Source organism: Anomaloglossus baeobatrachus, chromosome 1 (genome assembly GCF_048569485.1).
Source record: "Anomaloglossus baeobatrachus isolate aAnoBae1 chromosome 1, aAnoBae1.hap1, whole genome shotgun sequence".
NCBI lineage: Eukaryota > Metazoa > Chordata > Amphibia > Anura > Aromobatidae > Anomaloglossus > Anomaloglossus baeobatrachus.
Genome location: NC_134353.1, coordinates 935,475,663 through 935,493,489, shown reverse-complemented (window position 1 = coordinate 935,493,489; position 17,827 = coordinate 935,475,663). Strand labels below are relative to the sequence as shown.

At 46.8% G+C, this 17,827-nt stretch overlaps 1 protein-coding gene across 2 annotated transcripts in view; it reads left to right on the top strand.

Moving 5' to 3' along the window:
• Positions 1-17,827, top strand: part of NPR3 (natriuretic peptide receptor 3) — a 101,085-nt gene that overhangs the window by 38,518 nt on the left and 44,740 nt on the right. For both annotated transcript variants that reach the window (XM_075328303.1, XM_075328298.1), the window contains exon 3: positions 1,339-1,505. In XM_075328303.1, coding sequence (XP_075184418.1) covers positions 1,339-1,505 — 167 coding nt within the window. The remainder of the gene's footprint in view (positions 1-1,338; positions 1,506-17,827) is intronic.

Here is a 17,827-nt window from a genome sequence, read left to right as displayed (position 1 = left end):
CCCCTTTAGTAATAATGCTCCTAGAGTGCCCCCTCCAGTATAATTTGTTCCATTAATGTCCCCTTCATTAGTAATGCCCTAGTGTTTCCCCTGTAAGTAATAATGTTTCCAGAGTGTCTCTTCCAGTATTATTTGATTCATGAATGTCCCTAAATTGGTAATACCCCGAGTGTCCCTGTCGGTAATAATGTCCCCAGGGTGCCCCCCTCAGTAATAATGCACTAGCGTGTCCCCTGTAAGTAATAATGCCACCAGTGTCCCTTCCAGTATTATTTGGTCCATTAATGTCCCTTCTTAGTAATAATTATGCCTCCACAGTGCCCCTGTCAGTAGTATTGCCCACAAAGGGTGCCCTCCAAGAAATGTCCCCTTGAGTGCCCCCTCAATTAATTTGATTCATAAGTGACCCCAAATGCTCCCAAAGAGCTGCATCCCTCATAAAGAATAACATTATATACTTTTCTAATCTTCTCAGACATCTGAGATTTCTTCTTCCTTTGTAAGTTAATGCGGCCAGCATCGCGGTGCGGTGACATCAATGTGCTGGGATTCGGGTGTTTGGAAGGCTTTAGTTCTGCTTTGCCCACAATCTGGAGGAAAGTGAGTGTTCGGGCAGGGAGACTGCGGCTCCTGCTCTACCCCTGGATCCATCATGTTGATACCAATACAGTCCATACAGTCGCTCTCTGGATATTCGGGGCTCCCAGCCTGAAGTTCATTGTATGAGCCAAGACCTTTTGGTGCTAATGACACCCCTGTGTACTGAAAGTCCTTGCAAAAAGTAGGCCAGAGGTGTCCACTACCCCCACCACACTGATGGTGGAGGTCCTATGCTGGGCACTCGTTGTCTCAGCTGTTAGAAAGGTGTCAGTTTGTTGGGGACACGGAAAGAAGATTGGTACCGCCCAGTTGTCAATTTAGACATTTCCAGTAGGAATGGGAACAATGAAAATTTACTTGGGAACACAAACAAGTACTTGTCCTTCCTCGATGATGAAGCCCAGGATCATGGATCCAGTCACCCCGGGGCATGTGGGGACATCCGATACCGGAAGCAATGCATAGAGATGCTGTGTATCCCCCCAGACTCGGCCGCCCCCGTCCGGCCCTTGTTCTTTATAAGCCTCATGGAAACTCCGCTGGTCCTGACAGACGACCTGTCTTTTTAGGAGCGGACAGGGCTAAATGAAGTGCTCCCTGGGTGCATTCCTGCCATTTCTTTTTCCAACTTTGCAGACAATAGTCTATACTGTTATTTACTAACATCCCTATTTACTGCAGGGGCAATCGCCACGGAGAAACTGGCCGAGATTGTAAATATTTTTATATGTCCCCCAGGAGATGGCTCGTGGAGGCGAGGAGACAAGCACGACCTTGAGGCGAGGCAAGCGTACTCATCCCTGCAAACAGTCACGCTACTCAGGACAGTCAAGCCCGAGTTTGAGAAGTTTTCCATGGAGGTGAAAAGTTCTGTTGAGAAGCTGGGACTGAGCGAAGACGATTACGTAAGTAGCCGGTGACCGGCCCCGCGCGTCAGCGGTCTGTAAACAACCCGTAATTTAATCAAAGGTGGCAAAACGCTCGGCTCTGCCGGCCACAACCAGAGGGATTGATTGTTTGTCTTTTTTATTTAAAAAATAAATATTATTGAAAAAATAAAACATCAGGAAAGTGCCACATTTCATTACATACAATGTTGGTATGAAGCAGAGCTGGATGTGTCCGCAGCGCTCTGCTGCCTCTCCAGATGTGCGCAGATTCCCCCCACAACTTCAAGGGCTTGTCCATCACCGGACAACTCCTATTCAATGTCCCCACTGTGCACACTCACCTCGTGGACCGGAGCAAGTCTTCTCATGTATTCCACCGTAGTCTCGTGATACTGAGTTTATCACGTAGACACATGGCCTCCAATATACAGTCCTCACGTAGCTTCCCTATATACAGTATGAACTCCCACGTGGCCTCCTATATGCCGCATGAGTCCTCACGTAGCTTCCCTATATACAGTATGAACTCCCACGTGGCCTCCTATATGCCGCATGAGTCCTCACGTAGCTTCCCTATATGCAGTATGAACTCCCACGTGGCCTCCTATATGCAGTATGAACTCCCACGTGGCCTCCTATATGCAGTATGAACTTCCACGTGGCCTCCTATATGCAGTATGAACTCCCACGTGGCCTCCTATATGCAGTATGAACTCCCACGTGGCCTCCTATATGCAGTATGAACTCCCACGTGGCCTCCTATATGCAGCATTAGTCTCTTCATAGCCTTTTATATAAAGCAGAAACCCCCACATGGCTTCCTATATAAAGGATGAACCCCCACACATCCTCCTATATAAAGCAAAATCCCCCACATGGTTACTTATATACAATGAGCCCCCACATAGCCTCCTATATACAGTAGCATCCCACACATAGTCCATCATACCTGCTAATCGGCTGCAGCCTTCACTGTTATCTACTGTATATAGACGTGTTATCAGTTATTGTACAGGAGGAGGAGGTGAGCTGTGACATCACCTATTATATATTGTGGATCCTGTGTGAAATATACAGGTTTTATCAGTCGTTGTAATGAACAGTAAGTTGTGACATCTCTTGTGAATGGTGGATCCTGCATTATCTTCGGTATATAGAGGTTTTATCAGTCTTTGTAAAGGAGGGGGTGAGTTGTGACATCTCTTGTGAATGGTGGATCCTGCATTATCTTCTATATATAGAGGTGTTATCCGGTATTGTAAAGGAGGGGGAGGTGAGCTGTGACATTACCTATTGTGAATGTATATAAAGCAGGAGCCCCCACATGGTTTCTTATAAACAATGAGCCCCGATATAGCCTCCGATATACAGCAGGAGCACCCACATAGCCTCCTATATACAGCAGGAGCCCTCACATAGCCTCCTATATACAGTAGGAAACCACATATAGCCTCCTATATACAGTAGGAGCCGCCACATAGCCTCCTATATACAGTAGGAACCCCCACATAGCCTCCTATATACAGCAGGAGCCCCCACATAGCCTCCTATATACAGCAGGAGCCCCCACATAGCCTCCAATATACAGCAGGAGCCCCCACAGAGCCTCCTATATACAGCAGGAGCCCCCACATAGCCTCCTATATACAGCAGGAGCCCCCACAGAGCCTCCTATATACAGCAGGAGCCCCCACATAGCCTCCAATATACAGCAGGAGCCCCCACAGAGCCTCCTATATACAGCAGGAGCCCCCACATAGCCTCCTATATACAGCAGGAGCCCCCACAGAGCCTCCTATATACAGCAGGAACCCCACATAGCCTCCTATATACAGCAGGAGCCCCCACAGAGCCTCCTATATACAGTAGGAGCCCCCACATAGCCTCCTATATACAGCAGGAGCCCCCACATAGCCTCCTATATACAGCAGGAGCCCCCACAGAGCCTCCTATATACAGCAGGAGCCCCCACAGAGCCTCCTATATACAGCAGGAGCCCACACATAGCCTCCTATATACAGCAGGAGCCCACACATAGCCTCCTATATACAGTAGATGCCCCCACATAGCCTCCTATATACAGTAGAAGCCCCCACATAGCCTCCTATATACAGTAGGAGCCCCCACATAGCCTCCAATATACAGTAGGAGCCCCCACAGAGCCTCCTATATACAGTAGGAGCCCCCACATAGCCTCCAATATACAGCAGGAGCCCCCACATAGCCTCCTATATACAGCAGGAGCCCACTCATAGCCTCCTATATACAGTAGAAGCCCCCACATAGCCACCTATATACAGTAGGAGCCCACACATAGCCTTCAATATACAGTAGGCGCCCCCACATAGCCTCTAATATACAGTAGGAGCCCCCACATAGCCTCCTATATACAGTAGGAGTCCCCACATAGCCTCCTATATACAGTAGGAGCCCCCACATAGCCTCCTATATACAGTAGGAGCCCCCACATAGCCTCCTATATACAGTAGGAGCCCCCACATAGCCTCCAATATACAGCAGGAGCCCCCACATAGCCTCCTATATACAGCAGGAGCCCACTCATAGCCTCCTATATACAGTAAAAGCCCCCACATAGCCTCCTATATACAGTAGGAGCCCCCACATAGCCACCTATATACAGTAGGAGCCCACACATAGCCTTCAATATACAGTAGGAGCCCCCACATAGCCTCCAATATACAGTAGGAGCCCCCACATAGCCTCCTATATACAGTAGGAGCCCCCACATAGCCTCCTATATACAGTAGGAGCCCCCACATAGCCTCCTATATACAGTAGGAGCACTCACACATCCCATACATATTCACCTCACTTCCATTCCCCCTATATTTCACTTCTTCTTGATGCTGGCATCAGCTGATGATGTAATTGCGATGGGAGCTCCCCTGTATGACCGGCAGCGTAGTTCCAGGAAAGAACCCAGCCTGCAGATCTGCGCTGGGAAATGCAAGGATGCGTTGCCGCACAAAACATTATAATGAGGACAATCTGGACAGGGGCTTCCCTGGAGCTTTGAGTTGCAGGCGGTAGCCCAGCTTACCCTCATTTTAATTTGCCTATGAGTACCAAGGCAACATATAGCAGCACATGTAATATATACGAAATAAATGAACCTAACTTTCCCACCCGTACATTACCCACGTGGGTCATCACCGGAGTCTTTCCTAGGCCTTTCTTCATCCTTGGTAAAGATCAGTATGTTACCCTAGTTCTATGCCTAAATATCCTGGCCAAGGAGAATGGTTATTGGCGCACCCATGGCAGTTACCCTTACAGGGTGGCAATCACCCTTACTGCCACACACAGTTGCAGACTTCAGGGACAGAGACATTTTTGGAAACTATAAGTTTTGGGAAAATGTCCATCAAAAGAAGGTTGAGGTTTTCGATCTCATCTATCCAACCACTGTGACATCTGGTTCCTTAGACGACATTGTGATGACTCGTCAATATGGAATATCTGGCCTCTTGTGTGGGGTGAACTAGTCTTAATTATTCCTGACGTATTGTTCTTTTGTTCGGTGAATGAAGGGACATGGGCCTTTGTTTCATGTGGGACTGTCCAAATGCTCATTTTTTATTCTAATTAGAGGAATGCCAGCTAATTTTGGATTGCATCAGTCCCCTGCGGTGTACTAGACTGTGTCATCTAGAGGACAATTGAACTAGCGAACAATGAGGGAACAGGGAATCTTCCCTCAATCCTGTGGGTCACAATGCCCTGAAGTAGGAGCTGAGGGATATAAAAGGGCCTGTTCCTTTCACCGGTCATTCTACAGAACTTCAGCCTAGGAACCATGCTACCTAACACTGAGTCCCAACCTGGGTTCTCCAAACTAATTTGTGGACTATCTGGTCACTTGGCCACCTAGCATCAAGCTTAAGAAGTCAACCTATCTCCTCTCAGTAGGTGCCCACCAAAAGTGTGGAGCTGCTGGCTAGGGTAGTGGCCCTGGATGCCGTGATGTTGCGAAGGTTCTAATACCTGGCAAGTCAGCGGAAGGGTGAGACGGGCGTTCGGTGGGATGAGCCCCGTTCTGTGTGGGCTTTCTAAAGCCAGCCAGGCCAGTGGTCGAGAGCACCCCTGATCCTTAGACATGACTTTTTACTTTCTCATTTTGGACTTTTTTTTTTCTTCTTGAGAATGAAAAGACATTCAGATAAAAGATGTCCGTGGAAATCCTGCGCGCCGCCTGTGCCTCCTGATAACGCGGCCTATCACGCGCCATTGTAGGGCCTCAAAATAGACAAGTTGTCCCTGACTTTTCTATGGAAAGAATGCTATCTAGCTTTACAAATCGTTGTATTGAAAGACAAACATGGGCCGGAGTCCAGTGTAATCTAGTTTGAAAGAAAAATATTTGCTCCATCGAAAAACCATAAAAAATGTAAGTGGTTTGACTTTACACAGAGTTTATTAGGCACAATTTGCATTTCTCATCAGAAAGTAAGCAGCAGGGGTAAGAGACCTATTTATATTCCCCTCAAAACTCATAAATATCTGACGACGTCTTCCCAAACAGCCTAAAAAGGGCCATTTTCTGGAGCAAAAGGACGATGACACCACTGCTGACCATCACCAGGAGAACATGGGAGGTCCACGGTGGCTTCTCTGTTGACTCTCTGTGCATGCTAGACAATCCTTTGCTTATCTCCTCCATCTTGACCATGTAAACACGACCTTCACCACATTCATAAGCACAAGAATGGAATAGAAATTTAATTAGAATTTCCTGCTCCTTTTATTTGTGAATCTGGCTGTAATTTAGCTGGGTTTGTAAACGTTTGAAGCTGTTTACTGCCCAAATCCTCAGCAAAAACAGCAAAAAATGTCATTAGAATTGTGTAATGCTGAGAACGGGTACCAGTTGAGTCCATGTAGGTGTACCGCCCCCGTGCCAGCAGCTAGGCTGCTCTGATCCGGATCCGCGGTGGCTCGAGGGGTCTCCGGGCCTGGGGGTCGTGCGGCCACTTGATTTAAAGGGGGGGGTGAACTATGTACTGGGGGAATTGGAAGTTCGTGACGCCACCCACGGTGCGTGGTAATGTGGAATTACCGCTGCTGTTGGAGAGGGGGGAGCCCGGTGGCGATGGTGTAGCAACAGGATGTTTTAACCCCTCCGTGGGTAGGGCCCGTTAGGTGTCGGTGACAGGGTGCCGTTGGGAAGAGGCAAAGGGGCTTTTCAGTGTACTCACTCAGTCCAAGAATAATAACACCGACAGCTTGTGAACCAGAATTCTGAGCACCGCTACAGCATGGAGGGAGCACGCCTGGATCCGTGTCCTTGGCGTTGCTGTTAGCCTGTGACCTTTTCCGTGGCACCTTCTCACTATTGGACCCTCAAGTTTGCAACTATTCGGGTCCCGCTCATCTGTATGGCTAACGGAGTGAGCTTGCTCTCAGGGTTCATGCGTAGGATTTCTTTGGACTGTATTTGGGAAAGTCCTATCCCATCGGTGCGCTAGTACCCCGATTTTGGAGCGGGTTGGGGATGAATCTTGAAGTCTTCACCCCAGTCAGGTAAATTACCGGGACGCGTGAAGCTACTTCCCGGCCTAGGGTCCACGTACCCTGTCGTGCCCTCTCCCCTGCCCGGTGATGGCTCAAGGCCGCCGGCTGCCCTCCTCGGCAAACTGTGCCCCTTTACACGATCCCCTGCGACCGGGGTTCCAGCTCCTACCAGGCCCAGACCAACGTCTGCCACCTAGTACTCAAGGAGCCCAGCTCCTAACCTGTGACCTCTCATCTTGAGAGTCACCACACAACTCTCCACTACTCCTTTTCCACCTTGTCACTTTCCCCTCCCAACCCCCATATGGACGGCCCTTTTCCCTTCAGGCCCCCCAATGGTGTGTCTGGTGGGTACGGTGCAAAGTGTTCCTAGGATTTTGACTGGCTAAGCTGTTAGCAACACCAAAGGACCAGGATCCGTAACCAAGGAGGATGGATACTGTGCAGAAGGGCAGATTGCACAATACCCTGTGACGACCTGATAGGCCAGGACGTCACATAGTGGTGACAGGAAGTCCGATTTGAAGTACAATAGACTGCCTCCTTAGGCTGCACAGACTTCTTTTTAAACTCCTCCTTTATTACAAATAAGAAGTAGCAAAAATAGGAAAGCTAAAAACAGACAAAACAATAGGGGATGTAAAAAAGGACATTGAGGTATTGTCACGGGTGTGTCATGGGTGACAGACAGTCATGTGGTTTCTGGCCATAGAAGGTCCCAGTGTCTGGCTATACAGAATGTTCCCTGACTTTCCATTGTTCTTGCTGTTAGTATTCATTGGTATAGGCTGCTTTCCTGCTGGATTCATCTCTCCCCCTTTTGGATCCAGTAATAGCTTGATTTCCACCCAGCTGCTGACCATCAGCATTATCTTGTTCCTTCCTTGGACTGGTGCTGGTGATATTTTCAGTTCATTCAAGCCTTGGTTGCAAGCAGATGGCTTATTTTCATCTGTGGTGTTGTTGCTGAAAACTGCTGAACTTCTACCTGAGTCATAGTAGATAAGTAGTTTTCCCCCCTGTGTGTCCTCCTTGTGTCTTCTCCAGTGTTTAGTGGGCTTGACGAAGAGCTTATCCCATCCGTTCCCTATTTAGGGCCCAGCACTAGGGATACCTAGAGTCAGTTATCCAGCTCGGCGCATAGGTACGGAACCTATCTAGGGTGGTGAGGGACCCCAGGGACCAGCAGTAGGTTTGGTCAGGGGTCACCATCTTCCTTTATCCTAGACACAGGGTTTCCCTTCCCTTTCGCCATTCGCTTGGTACTTCCCCGTACCTAGCGTGACAGGTGTAATCGTATACTGATCCTTAGTATGGGTCATCCGCACTGCTCAGCATAGTGTAGGGCATTGCACTCCATGGCACTGCACTTTTTAAGGTAATAAGGTGGAATCTGCGGGATAAAATTGCCAACAATCAAATATTGATATCCTCCTCTTCAGTGAATAAACCACAAATACTCCAATTCTGAAAAACTTTATAGAGAATCTTCTTTGAAAGTTTAGGGGTTTTTTTTTGTTGTTTTTTCATTTTTTTCTGATCAAAACTAGATATTGGGCAGAGGCACAGCTTGGATTTCCTTGTGGAAAATGGTCATTGGGCAGGAGGAAAGATATTACTTCTTGAAGGACACTGGTCATCTCCTGGGATCTCCTGGAGGAAACTAATCATTGACTAGAGGTAGATCTTAAACCTCCTGAAGGATACTGTTCATTGACCTGCAGCAGAGTTTGGGTCTTCTTAAGGAGACTGGTCATTGGGGCAGAACTTGAATCCTCTAAAATGGACTCTTCATTGGTTTGAGGCAGAGGTTGTGTCACCTAGAGGAGACTTGTCATTGGGCAGAGACAGAGCTTGGATCTCCTAGACAAGATCGATCAATTGGCAAAAGCAGAGCTTAGATCTTCAAGAGGAGACTAGTCATTAAGTCAAAGATAGAACTTCGATCTCCTGCATGAGACTGGTCAGTGAGCAGAGGCAGAGAAAAAGACTGGTCATTGAGCTTGGTTCTCCTGAAGGAGACTGGCCACTCGGCAGAAGCATAGGAGACTGGTCAGTGAGCTTGGTTCTCCTGGAGGAGATTGTTCATTGGCTGGAAGTAAAGCTTTGGGGTCCTAGAGAAGACTGGTCATTGGGTAAAAGCAGAGCTTGGGTCTCCTGGAGAAGACTGATCAGTCGGTAGAGGCAAAGCTTGGCTCTCCTGGATAAGATTGGTCATTGGGTAGAGGCAGAGCTTGATTCTCCTGGAGAAGACTGGTCATTAGGTAGAGGCAGAGCTCGGATCTCCTGGAGAAGACTGGTCATTGGGTAAAGGCAGAGCTTGGCTCTTCTGAAGAAGAATAGTAATTTGGTAGAGGCAGAGCTTGGATCTCCTGGAGAAGACTGGTCATTGGGTAGAGGCAGTGCTTGGCTCTTCTGGAGAAGACTGGTCATTGGGTAGAGACAGAGCTTGGCTCTCTTGATGAAGACTAGTAAATGGGTAGAGACAGAGCTTGGCTCTCCTAGAGAAGACTGGTCATTGGGTAGAGGCAGTGCTTGGCTCTTCTGGAGAAGACTGGTCATTTGGTATAGGCAGAGCTTGGCTCTCCTGGAGAAGACTGGTCATTGGGTAGAGTCAGAGCTTGGCTCTCTTGATGAAGACTGGTCATTGGGTAGAAGCAAAACTTGCATCTTCTTCAAGACACTGGTCGGGTGCAGTCAGACCTTGAATATCTTTGAGGAAACTGGTTTTTAAGATATAAGCTCTGCCTCTGCCCAACTTTTAATGTGCTATATATAGGAATATTATGAGATGTTTGTCCTCTCAGGCACATGGTAGCAACTCTAACCTTTGGACTTATTATACTTATGTTACTGGGTAAAATATCTTCTTGCTTGTAGATTGTAGATCTGAGGGTTTGCTCACATCTGCGCATAAGTAAGCCACAACTTGTCCCATATTGGACTGTAAGTGATGGCCGTAATGTAGACAAAGTCCACTCAGGTCCCATGACGGCCTCCTTTGCAACTGCTGCAGGGTTTGGCAAGTGCTCCAGTCCTTGTTCTTTCTGCCAGAAGTGTATGAATTCCTTATACATGGCTTATAAGTCAGACAGACGTATGCACTGCGTTCCTCTGTATGTCCCCGCACACTGCAGACCTATATATAATATTCTGATATCTTCTATTTAATGTCAGCACCACGGACAGTGGCTATAATGTAGTGGTTTATCCCTGCACCAAGGCTTAAGCCGAACTTCGTCAATGAGCATATAACTATGTAAGATTGTGCCCAGTATACATGTCTTATCACTTACGTGAAACTTTTGGAAGGAACAAACCCTCGAGGGGCAAAGATAAAGCTTGTGAGAATTTCTGTGAAGGGTGTGACCAAGAGAATAGCAAACGGCTAAGCTCAGGGGGCAAGTTCACCTCGACGTATGGTGCAATGTACCCCATGATTACTCCTGCAGCATGCATCATCATTCTTTGTGACACTACTTATTGCATTATTCCTATGCTGGGTTATCACTATATTACTCCAGTATTGAGCATCCTATCTGTGTGTCACATCATTTTTTTTCCTTTACTGTTTTTGTGCTGCATTCATCTGTTATAATCTCATGGAGTGCAGTATCTCTGTGCTGTGACATCACTGTGTGTATTATCTCTGTGCTGTGACATCACTGTGTGTGTTACCCCTGTACTGTGACATCACTGTGTGTATTATCTCTGTGCTGTGACATCACTGTGTGTATTATCCATGTAGTGCAACATCTCTATGAATATTATCGTTATACTGTGCCATCACTGTGAGCACTGTACATGTAGTCTGACATCACTGTGTGTATTATCCCTGCACTATGACATCACTGTGTGTATTATCCCTGTACTGTGACATAACTGTGTAGTATCCCTGTACTGTGACATCACTGTGTGTATTATCCCTATGCTGTGACATAACTGTGTAGTATCCCTGTACTGTGACATCACTGTGTGTATTACCCCTATACTGTGACATCACTGTGTGTATTATCCCTGTACTGTGACATCACTGTGTGTATTATCCCTGTACTGTGACATCACTGTGTGTATTATGCCTGTACTGTGACATCACTGTGTGTATTATCCCTGTACTGTGACATCACTGTGTGTATTCCCCCTGTACTGTGACATCACTGTGTGTATTATCCCTGTACTATGACATCACTGTGTGTATTATCCCTGTACTGTGACATAACTGTGTAGTATCCCTGTACTGTGACATCACTGTGTGTATTATCCCTATGCTGTGACATAACTGTGTAGTATCCCTGTACTGTGACATCACTGTGTGTATTACCCCTATACTGTGACATCACTGTGTGTATTATCCCTGTACTGTGACATCACTGTGTGTATTATCCCTGTACTGTGACATCACTGTGTGTATTATGCCTGTACTGTGACATCACTGTGTGTATTATCCCTGTACTGTGACATCACTGTGTGTATTCCCCCTGTACTGTGACATCACTGTGTGTATTATCCCTGTACTGTGACATCACTGTGTATTATCCCTGTACTGTGACATCACTGTGTGTATTACCCCTATACTGTGACATCACTGTGTGTATTATCCCTGTACTGTGACATCACTGTGTGTATTACCCCTATACTGTGACATCACTGTGTGTATTACCCCTGTACTGTGACATCACTGTGTGTATTATCCCTGTACTGTGACATCACTGTGTGTATTATCCCTGTGCTGTGACATCACTGTGTGTATTATCCCTGTACTGTGACATCACTGTGTGTATTATCCCTGTGCTGTGACATCACTGTGTGTATTATCCCTGTGCTGTGACATCACTGTGTGTATTATCCCTGTACTGTGACATCACTGTGTGTATTATCCATGTAGTGCAACATCTCTATGAATATTATCGTTATACTGTGCCATCACTGTGAGCACTGTACATGTAGTCTGACATCACTGTGTGTATTATCCCTGCACTATGACATCACTGTGTGTATTATCCCTATGCTGTGACATAACTGTGTAGTATCCCTGTACTGTGACATCACTGTGTGTATTACCCCTATACTGTGACATCACTGTGTGTATTATCCCTGTACTGTGACATCACTGTGTGTATTATCCCTGTACTGTGACATCACTGTGTGTATTATCCCTGTACTGTGACATCACTGTGTGTATTCCCCCTGTACTGTGACATCACTGTGTGTATTATCCCTGTACTGTGACATCACTGTGTATTATCCCTGTACTGTGACATCACTGTGTGTATTACCCCTATACTGTGACATCACTGTGTGTATTATCCCTGTACTGTGACATCACTGTGTGTATTACCCCTATACTGTGACATCACTGTGTGTATTACCCCTGTACTGTGACATCACTGTGTGCATTATCTCTGTACTGTGACATCACTGTGTGTATTATCCCTGTACTGTGACATCACTGTGTGTATTATCCCTGTACTGTGACATCACTGTGGGTATTATCCCTGTACTGTGACATCACTGTGTGTATTATCCCTGTACTGTGACATCACTGTGTGTATTATCCCTGTGCTGTGACATCACTGTGTGTATTATCCCTGTGCTGTGACATCACTGTGTGTATTATCCCTGCTCTGTGACATCACTGTGTGCATTATCCCTGTACTGTCACCACTAGTCACGGGTCCCAGACCTCAGTGACCAGAGGCATGATTTTGGGGCTAACAAGCCATGTTCTGGGTGTCGTAGGAAGGGTAACTAGCCACTTTACCTCATCCATAGTATTTAGATACAGGATGAGGACTGCTCGAGATGAAGTAAAACCATGTTACATGTGCAGTGAGCAGCCATTGTGCGGCCGGTGCCCTCGCCGGCCGTTGTCCTCCTGTGTCTGTGGCTGTGCAGTTACTTAATGTGAATTGCTATGAGCAGGATGACAGATGCTGAGAAAACGCTCCTGACATTGTCCGATGTGATCAGATGAGAGCGCAGCGCAGCGAAACATGAAAGGGAAATACAAAACAGATTATTGTCCCTTTCAATTGTGGTTTGCACGCATGTAATTTGTCAGAAATGCTTTATGTTACACAATCCAGACTCCAGAGAGGCTCGTCTGAGCATTGTATGCTAAAAATGGGATCGCAGAAGAGAATACGGGGGCAGAGGATACAAAAAGGCATGTGTCCTCTATAATGCATACACCCCAATGCTATAGGGGCACAACAATGATATAGGGGCACACTAATGATTTAGGGGCACAACAGTGATATAAAGACGCACTACTGGTATAGGGGCACATCAATGGTATAGAGGCACACTAATGATATAGGGGCGCACCAATGATATACTAATGGTATAGGGGCGTTTCAATGGTATAGAGGCACACTAATGATATAGGGGCGCACCAATGATATACTAATGGTATAGGGGCGCATCAATGGTATAGTGGCACACTAATGGTATAGTGGCACACTAAATGGTATAGTGGCACACTAATGGTATAGGTGCACACCAATGGTTATAGGGGCACACCAGTGGTATAGTGGCACATATTTGGGCATCGGATAAGTGTCACCAGAATATTCAATAAAGATCGTCGATGCCCTGACACTAGGTCTTTAGGGCTGAGTCCATAAATTAGGTTTTTGATTACCTCCATGATGCGGGTTTTCCCAACTGGGCAGTTAATCCTCGATCCACAGGGAAGGTGATACCTTGTTGATCGCTGGGGGTTGAGCCCTGGAACCATGACAGATTCTGAGAACAGGGCTCTTTAAATACCCCATTAGCGAAGCGGTGGCTGTTCATGAGTGCTGCCATAAGACGAACCATGTACTCCGCCATCTCAAGCAGTCTTATAGACAATGGAAAGAGTGTTGGAACGGGTGGTACTAATTTTTTTCTAATGGAATACCAACACAAAGTAATAAGTATTTGTGCATTGTAAGGAAATCATATAAGGATTTGTAAATATAGTAAAAATATAAATCTGAAAATTGTGAGGTGCATCTATATTTATCCTCCTGTAGTCTGATATCCTGAGATGAAATCCTGAGTGACAAATTGCCTCCAGAAGTCATATAATTAGTACATTGCCTCCACCTGGGTGTAATTTCTTCTCAGTATAACTACAGCTGTTCTGTGAAGGCCTCAGAGGTTTGTGTGAGAGGATTAGGGATCAAACAGCATCATAAAACCCAAGGAACACACCCGACAGGCCAAGGATAAAGTTGTAGAGAAGAGTAAAGCAGGGTTAGGTTATAAAAATAGCCCAAGCTCTGAACATCTCATGGAGCACTGTTCAAGCCATCATCTAAAAATGGAAGAAGTACGGCACAACTGAAAACCTACCAAGACACGACTGTCCACCAAAACTGACATCCCAAGAAGGAGAACACTAAATAGAGAAGCAGCTGAGATGCTCATGGTCACTGGAGAAGCCACAGACATCACAGCTCGGGGGAGAGAATCTGTCCTTAGCATGACTGTTAGTCATATTCTCCAAAAATCTTGACTTTTATGGAAAAGAGGCAAGAAGGCAGACATTTTTGAAAACAACTCCCTTTTGCAGTTTACCAATAAGCATTTAGGGGACACAATGAGCATGTGGAAGAAGGTTCTCTGGTCAGATGAGACCAAAGGATAACTTTTTAGGCTAAATCTAAAATGCTATGTGTGGTGGAAAACTAACACTGTACACCACCCTGAAAACACACATGGTCGTGGCAGCATCTTGCTGTGGGGGGGGGTCTTCAGCAGGGGTGGGGAAGCTGTACAGAGGTGATGGGAAGATGGATGGCGCTAAATACAGGGCAATCCTGGAGGAAAACCTGTTAGAGGCTGCAAAAGACTGTTATGTCACCACCGGAGTCCGCTCCAGCGACTTCTGCTCCGATCGCCAGGCGATGCCGTGTTCCTGCCGTGGATGGTGCTGGTGATGGGAGAGGAGTCGATGCCAGTGGCACCAGTGGGCGCAGGCTCCGATCATCCACTGGGCTGGGTTATCTTGGGATCTGCAGTACCGCTGGCTGACTGTAGGTGGCGTGTGTCTTCCAGCTGAAGTTCCAGCGTTCAGCTACAGCCAATGGGAAGACACCACACCCTTCTTAGTTCCCCTCCTGTCTGCTGACCTCTGCCAGAGATAGTTCTGATTTCCTGGTTCCTGGTCTGCCCTATTCTGTTTAGTGATTCTGGTGTTCTGACTTCTGCGTGTTTTCTGACTACCCTTCTGCCTGCTGTTTATGTACCTCGCTGCCCGATCCGGATTTGACCTCTGCTACGTTTTCTGATTACATCCTTGCCTGCCGATTCTGTCCCTGTTCTGCTATTCCTGGTTTGACCCTGCCTGACGACTACTCTCCGGGCTGCAGCCTTCCACAGGTGGTGATCTCCAGGGCCCTGTATAATTCCAAATCCCTGTATAGGGGTTAAAAGGGTTTCACGGTTCTGGGGGTCCTGCTTGGTGAGTGGCTTCCCTCTAGCCTGTCCATTACAGTCCGTCTGAGTCTGTTGATCCAGGCAGGCGTTACAAAGACTTAAGATTGGGCATAGGTTCTCCTTCCAGCAGGACAACGACCCTAAACATCTCGCCATAGCTACAATGGAGGGTTCAAATCAAAGCATATTGATGTGTCACAGTCCAGCCCGAAATCCCATTGAGAATCTGTGACAAGACTTCGAAAATCACTGATCACAGATGTCTCCATCTAGACTCACTGAGCGAGAGCGAGTGTGCAAAGAAGGGGCAAAGATGTCACCTCTAGATGTGCAAAGGTGGAGACAGACCCCAAAAGATGGAGAAATGTGGTCCTACAAAGTATTGACACAGGGGGTTGAATACAAATGCACGTCACAATGTTGAATTATAATTTGGTTTTACATAGGACTGCATCTAAACTTTTAGACTCTCCTTGATTTTTGAGCATTTCAGCTCTGCTTCCACCATGCTGAGCCTCATGCGTGATATCTTACGAGACGCTCCAGCAGATTCCACTTGTAGTTGTCCTCAAAAGTCCTTTTCTCGGAGGAATCCAGTGAACATTGGAGGCACACTGCGAGCCCTGAACCGTTGCATAAGGCGGCACAAGGAGCACAACGTTGAGCTTTGGCCTCCAAACAACATTCCTTTATGTGAAAATAATTCCAGATAGCGTGCTAAATCTCCCAGTGTTTCACCAGTAAACTCTATATTCAGCCACTTTCTATAAAATAATTCCCGACACGTCCTTCATAGAGATTTTCTTCAGCACAGATTGCACTCGGGTTTCGGGCTCGTTAATGCCACCTCTGTTCCCGGGATGACGAGAATTCCTTAAATGCTGTTTTGATTTCTTGATCAGTATTCTGGAATGGAATAGTTCTCTGTCCTGGATATTTGTAGTTTCGAGGGCCCAAATTGTCCCAAATTAACCCTATGCAACTTACAAAACATGAATGAGATACCCCCCGATAACAGAATACAAAGCCATGTAGTAACACTGGATTTAAAGGGGTTCTCCATTTTGCTGGAAATGTTCGCCCCCAACAATAACATACACTTTATAGAGAAATGCTTTGGGACCCAGACACATGACTCTTCCAGGAGCTTTAGATATAACGGCTCCGCTCTTCTGGGAACGATTTCTATGATTTTGGCAGTGTCTATGGGAATTTTTGCACCTTCATCCAGAAGAGCATTTGTGAAGTGACCCTGATGTTGGGGGAGGCCGGGCTCACAATCTCCATTATGGGCTCTGGGTTGCCGCCATCTTCTTCTACCAAATACTTGGTGATGTACGGCTCTGCATTGTTCTTGGTGATGTACGGCTCGGCATTGTGCTTGGTGATGTCCGGCTCAGCATTGTGCTTGGTGATGTATGGCTCGGTATTGTGCTTGGTGATGTACGGCTCAGCATTGTGCTTGGTGATGTATGGCTCGGCATTGTGCTTGGTGATGTATGGCTCGGTATTGTGCTTGGTGATGTATGGCTCGGCATTGTGTTTGGTGATGTACGGCTCGGCATTGTGCTTGGTGATGTCCGGCTCAGCATTGTGCTTGGTGATGTACGGCTCGGCATTGTGCTTAGTGATGTACGGCTTGGAATTGTGCTTGGTGATGTACAGCTCAGCATTGTGCTTGGTGATGTATGGCTCGGTATTGTGCTTGGTGATGCATGGCTCGGCATTGTGCTTGGTGATGCATGGTTCGGCATTGTGCTTGGTGATGTATGGCTTGGCATTGTGCTTGGTGATGTACGGCTCGGCATTGTGCTTGGTGATATATGGCTCAGCATTGTGCTTGGTGATGTACAGCTCAGCATTGTGCTTGGTGATGTATGGCTCGGCATTGTGTTTGGTGATGTTTGGCTCGGCACTGTGCTTGGTGATGTATGGCTCAGCATTGTGCTTGGTGATATATGGCTCAGCATTGTGCTTGGTGATATATGGCTCAGCATTGTGCTTGGTGATGTATGGCTCAGCATTGTGCTTGGTGATGTATGGCTCAGCATTGTGCTTGGTGATATATGGCTCAGCATTGTGCTTGGTGATGTATGGCTCAGGATTGTGCTTGGTGATGTACAGCTCAGCATTGTGCTTGGTGATATATGGCTCAGCATTGTGCTTGGTGATATATGGCTCAGCATTGTGCTTGGTGATGTATGGCTCAGCATTGTGCTTGGTGATGTATGGCTCAGCATTGTGCTTGGTGATGTATGGCTCAGCATTGTGCTTGGTGATGTATGGCTCAGCATTGTGCTTGGTGATGTACGGCTCAGCATTGTGCTTGGTGATGTATGGCTCAGCATTGTGCTTGGTGATGTATGGCTCAGCATTGT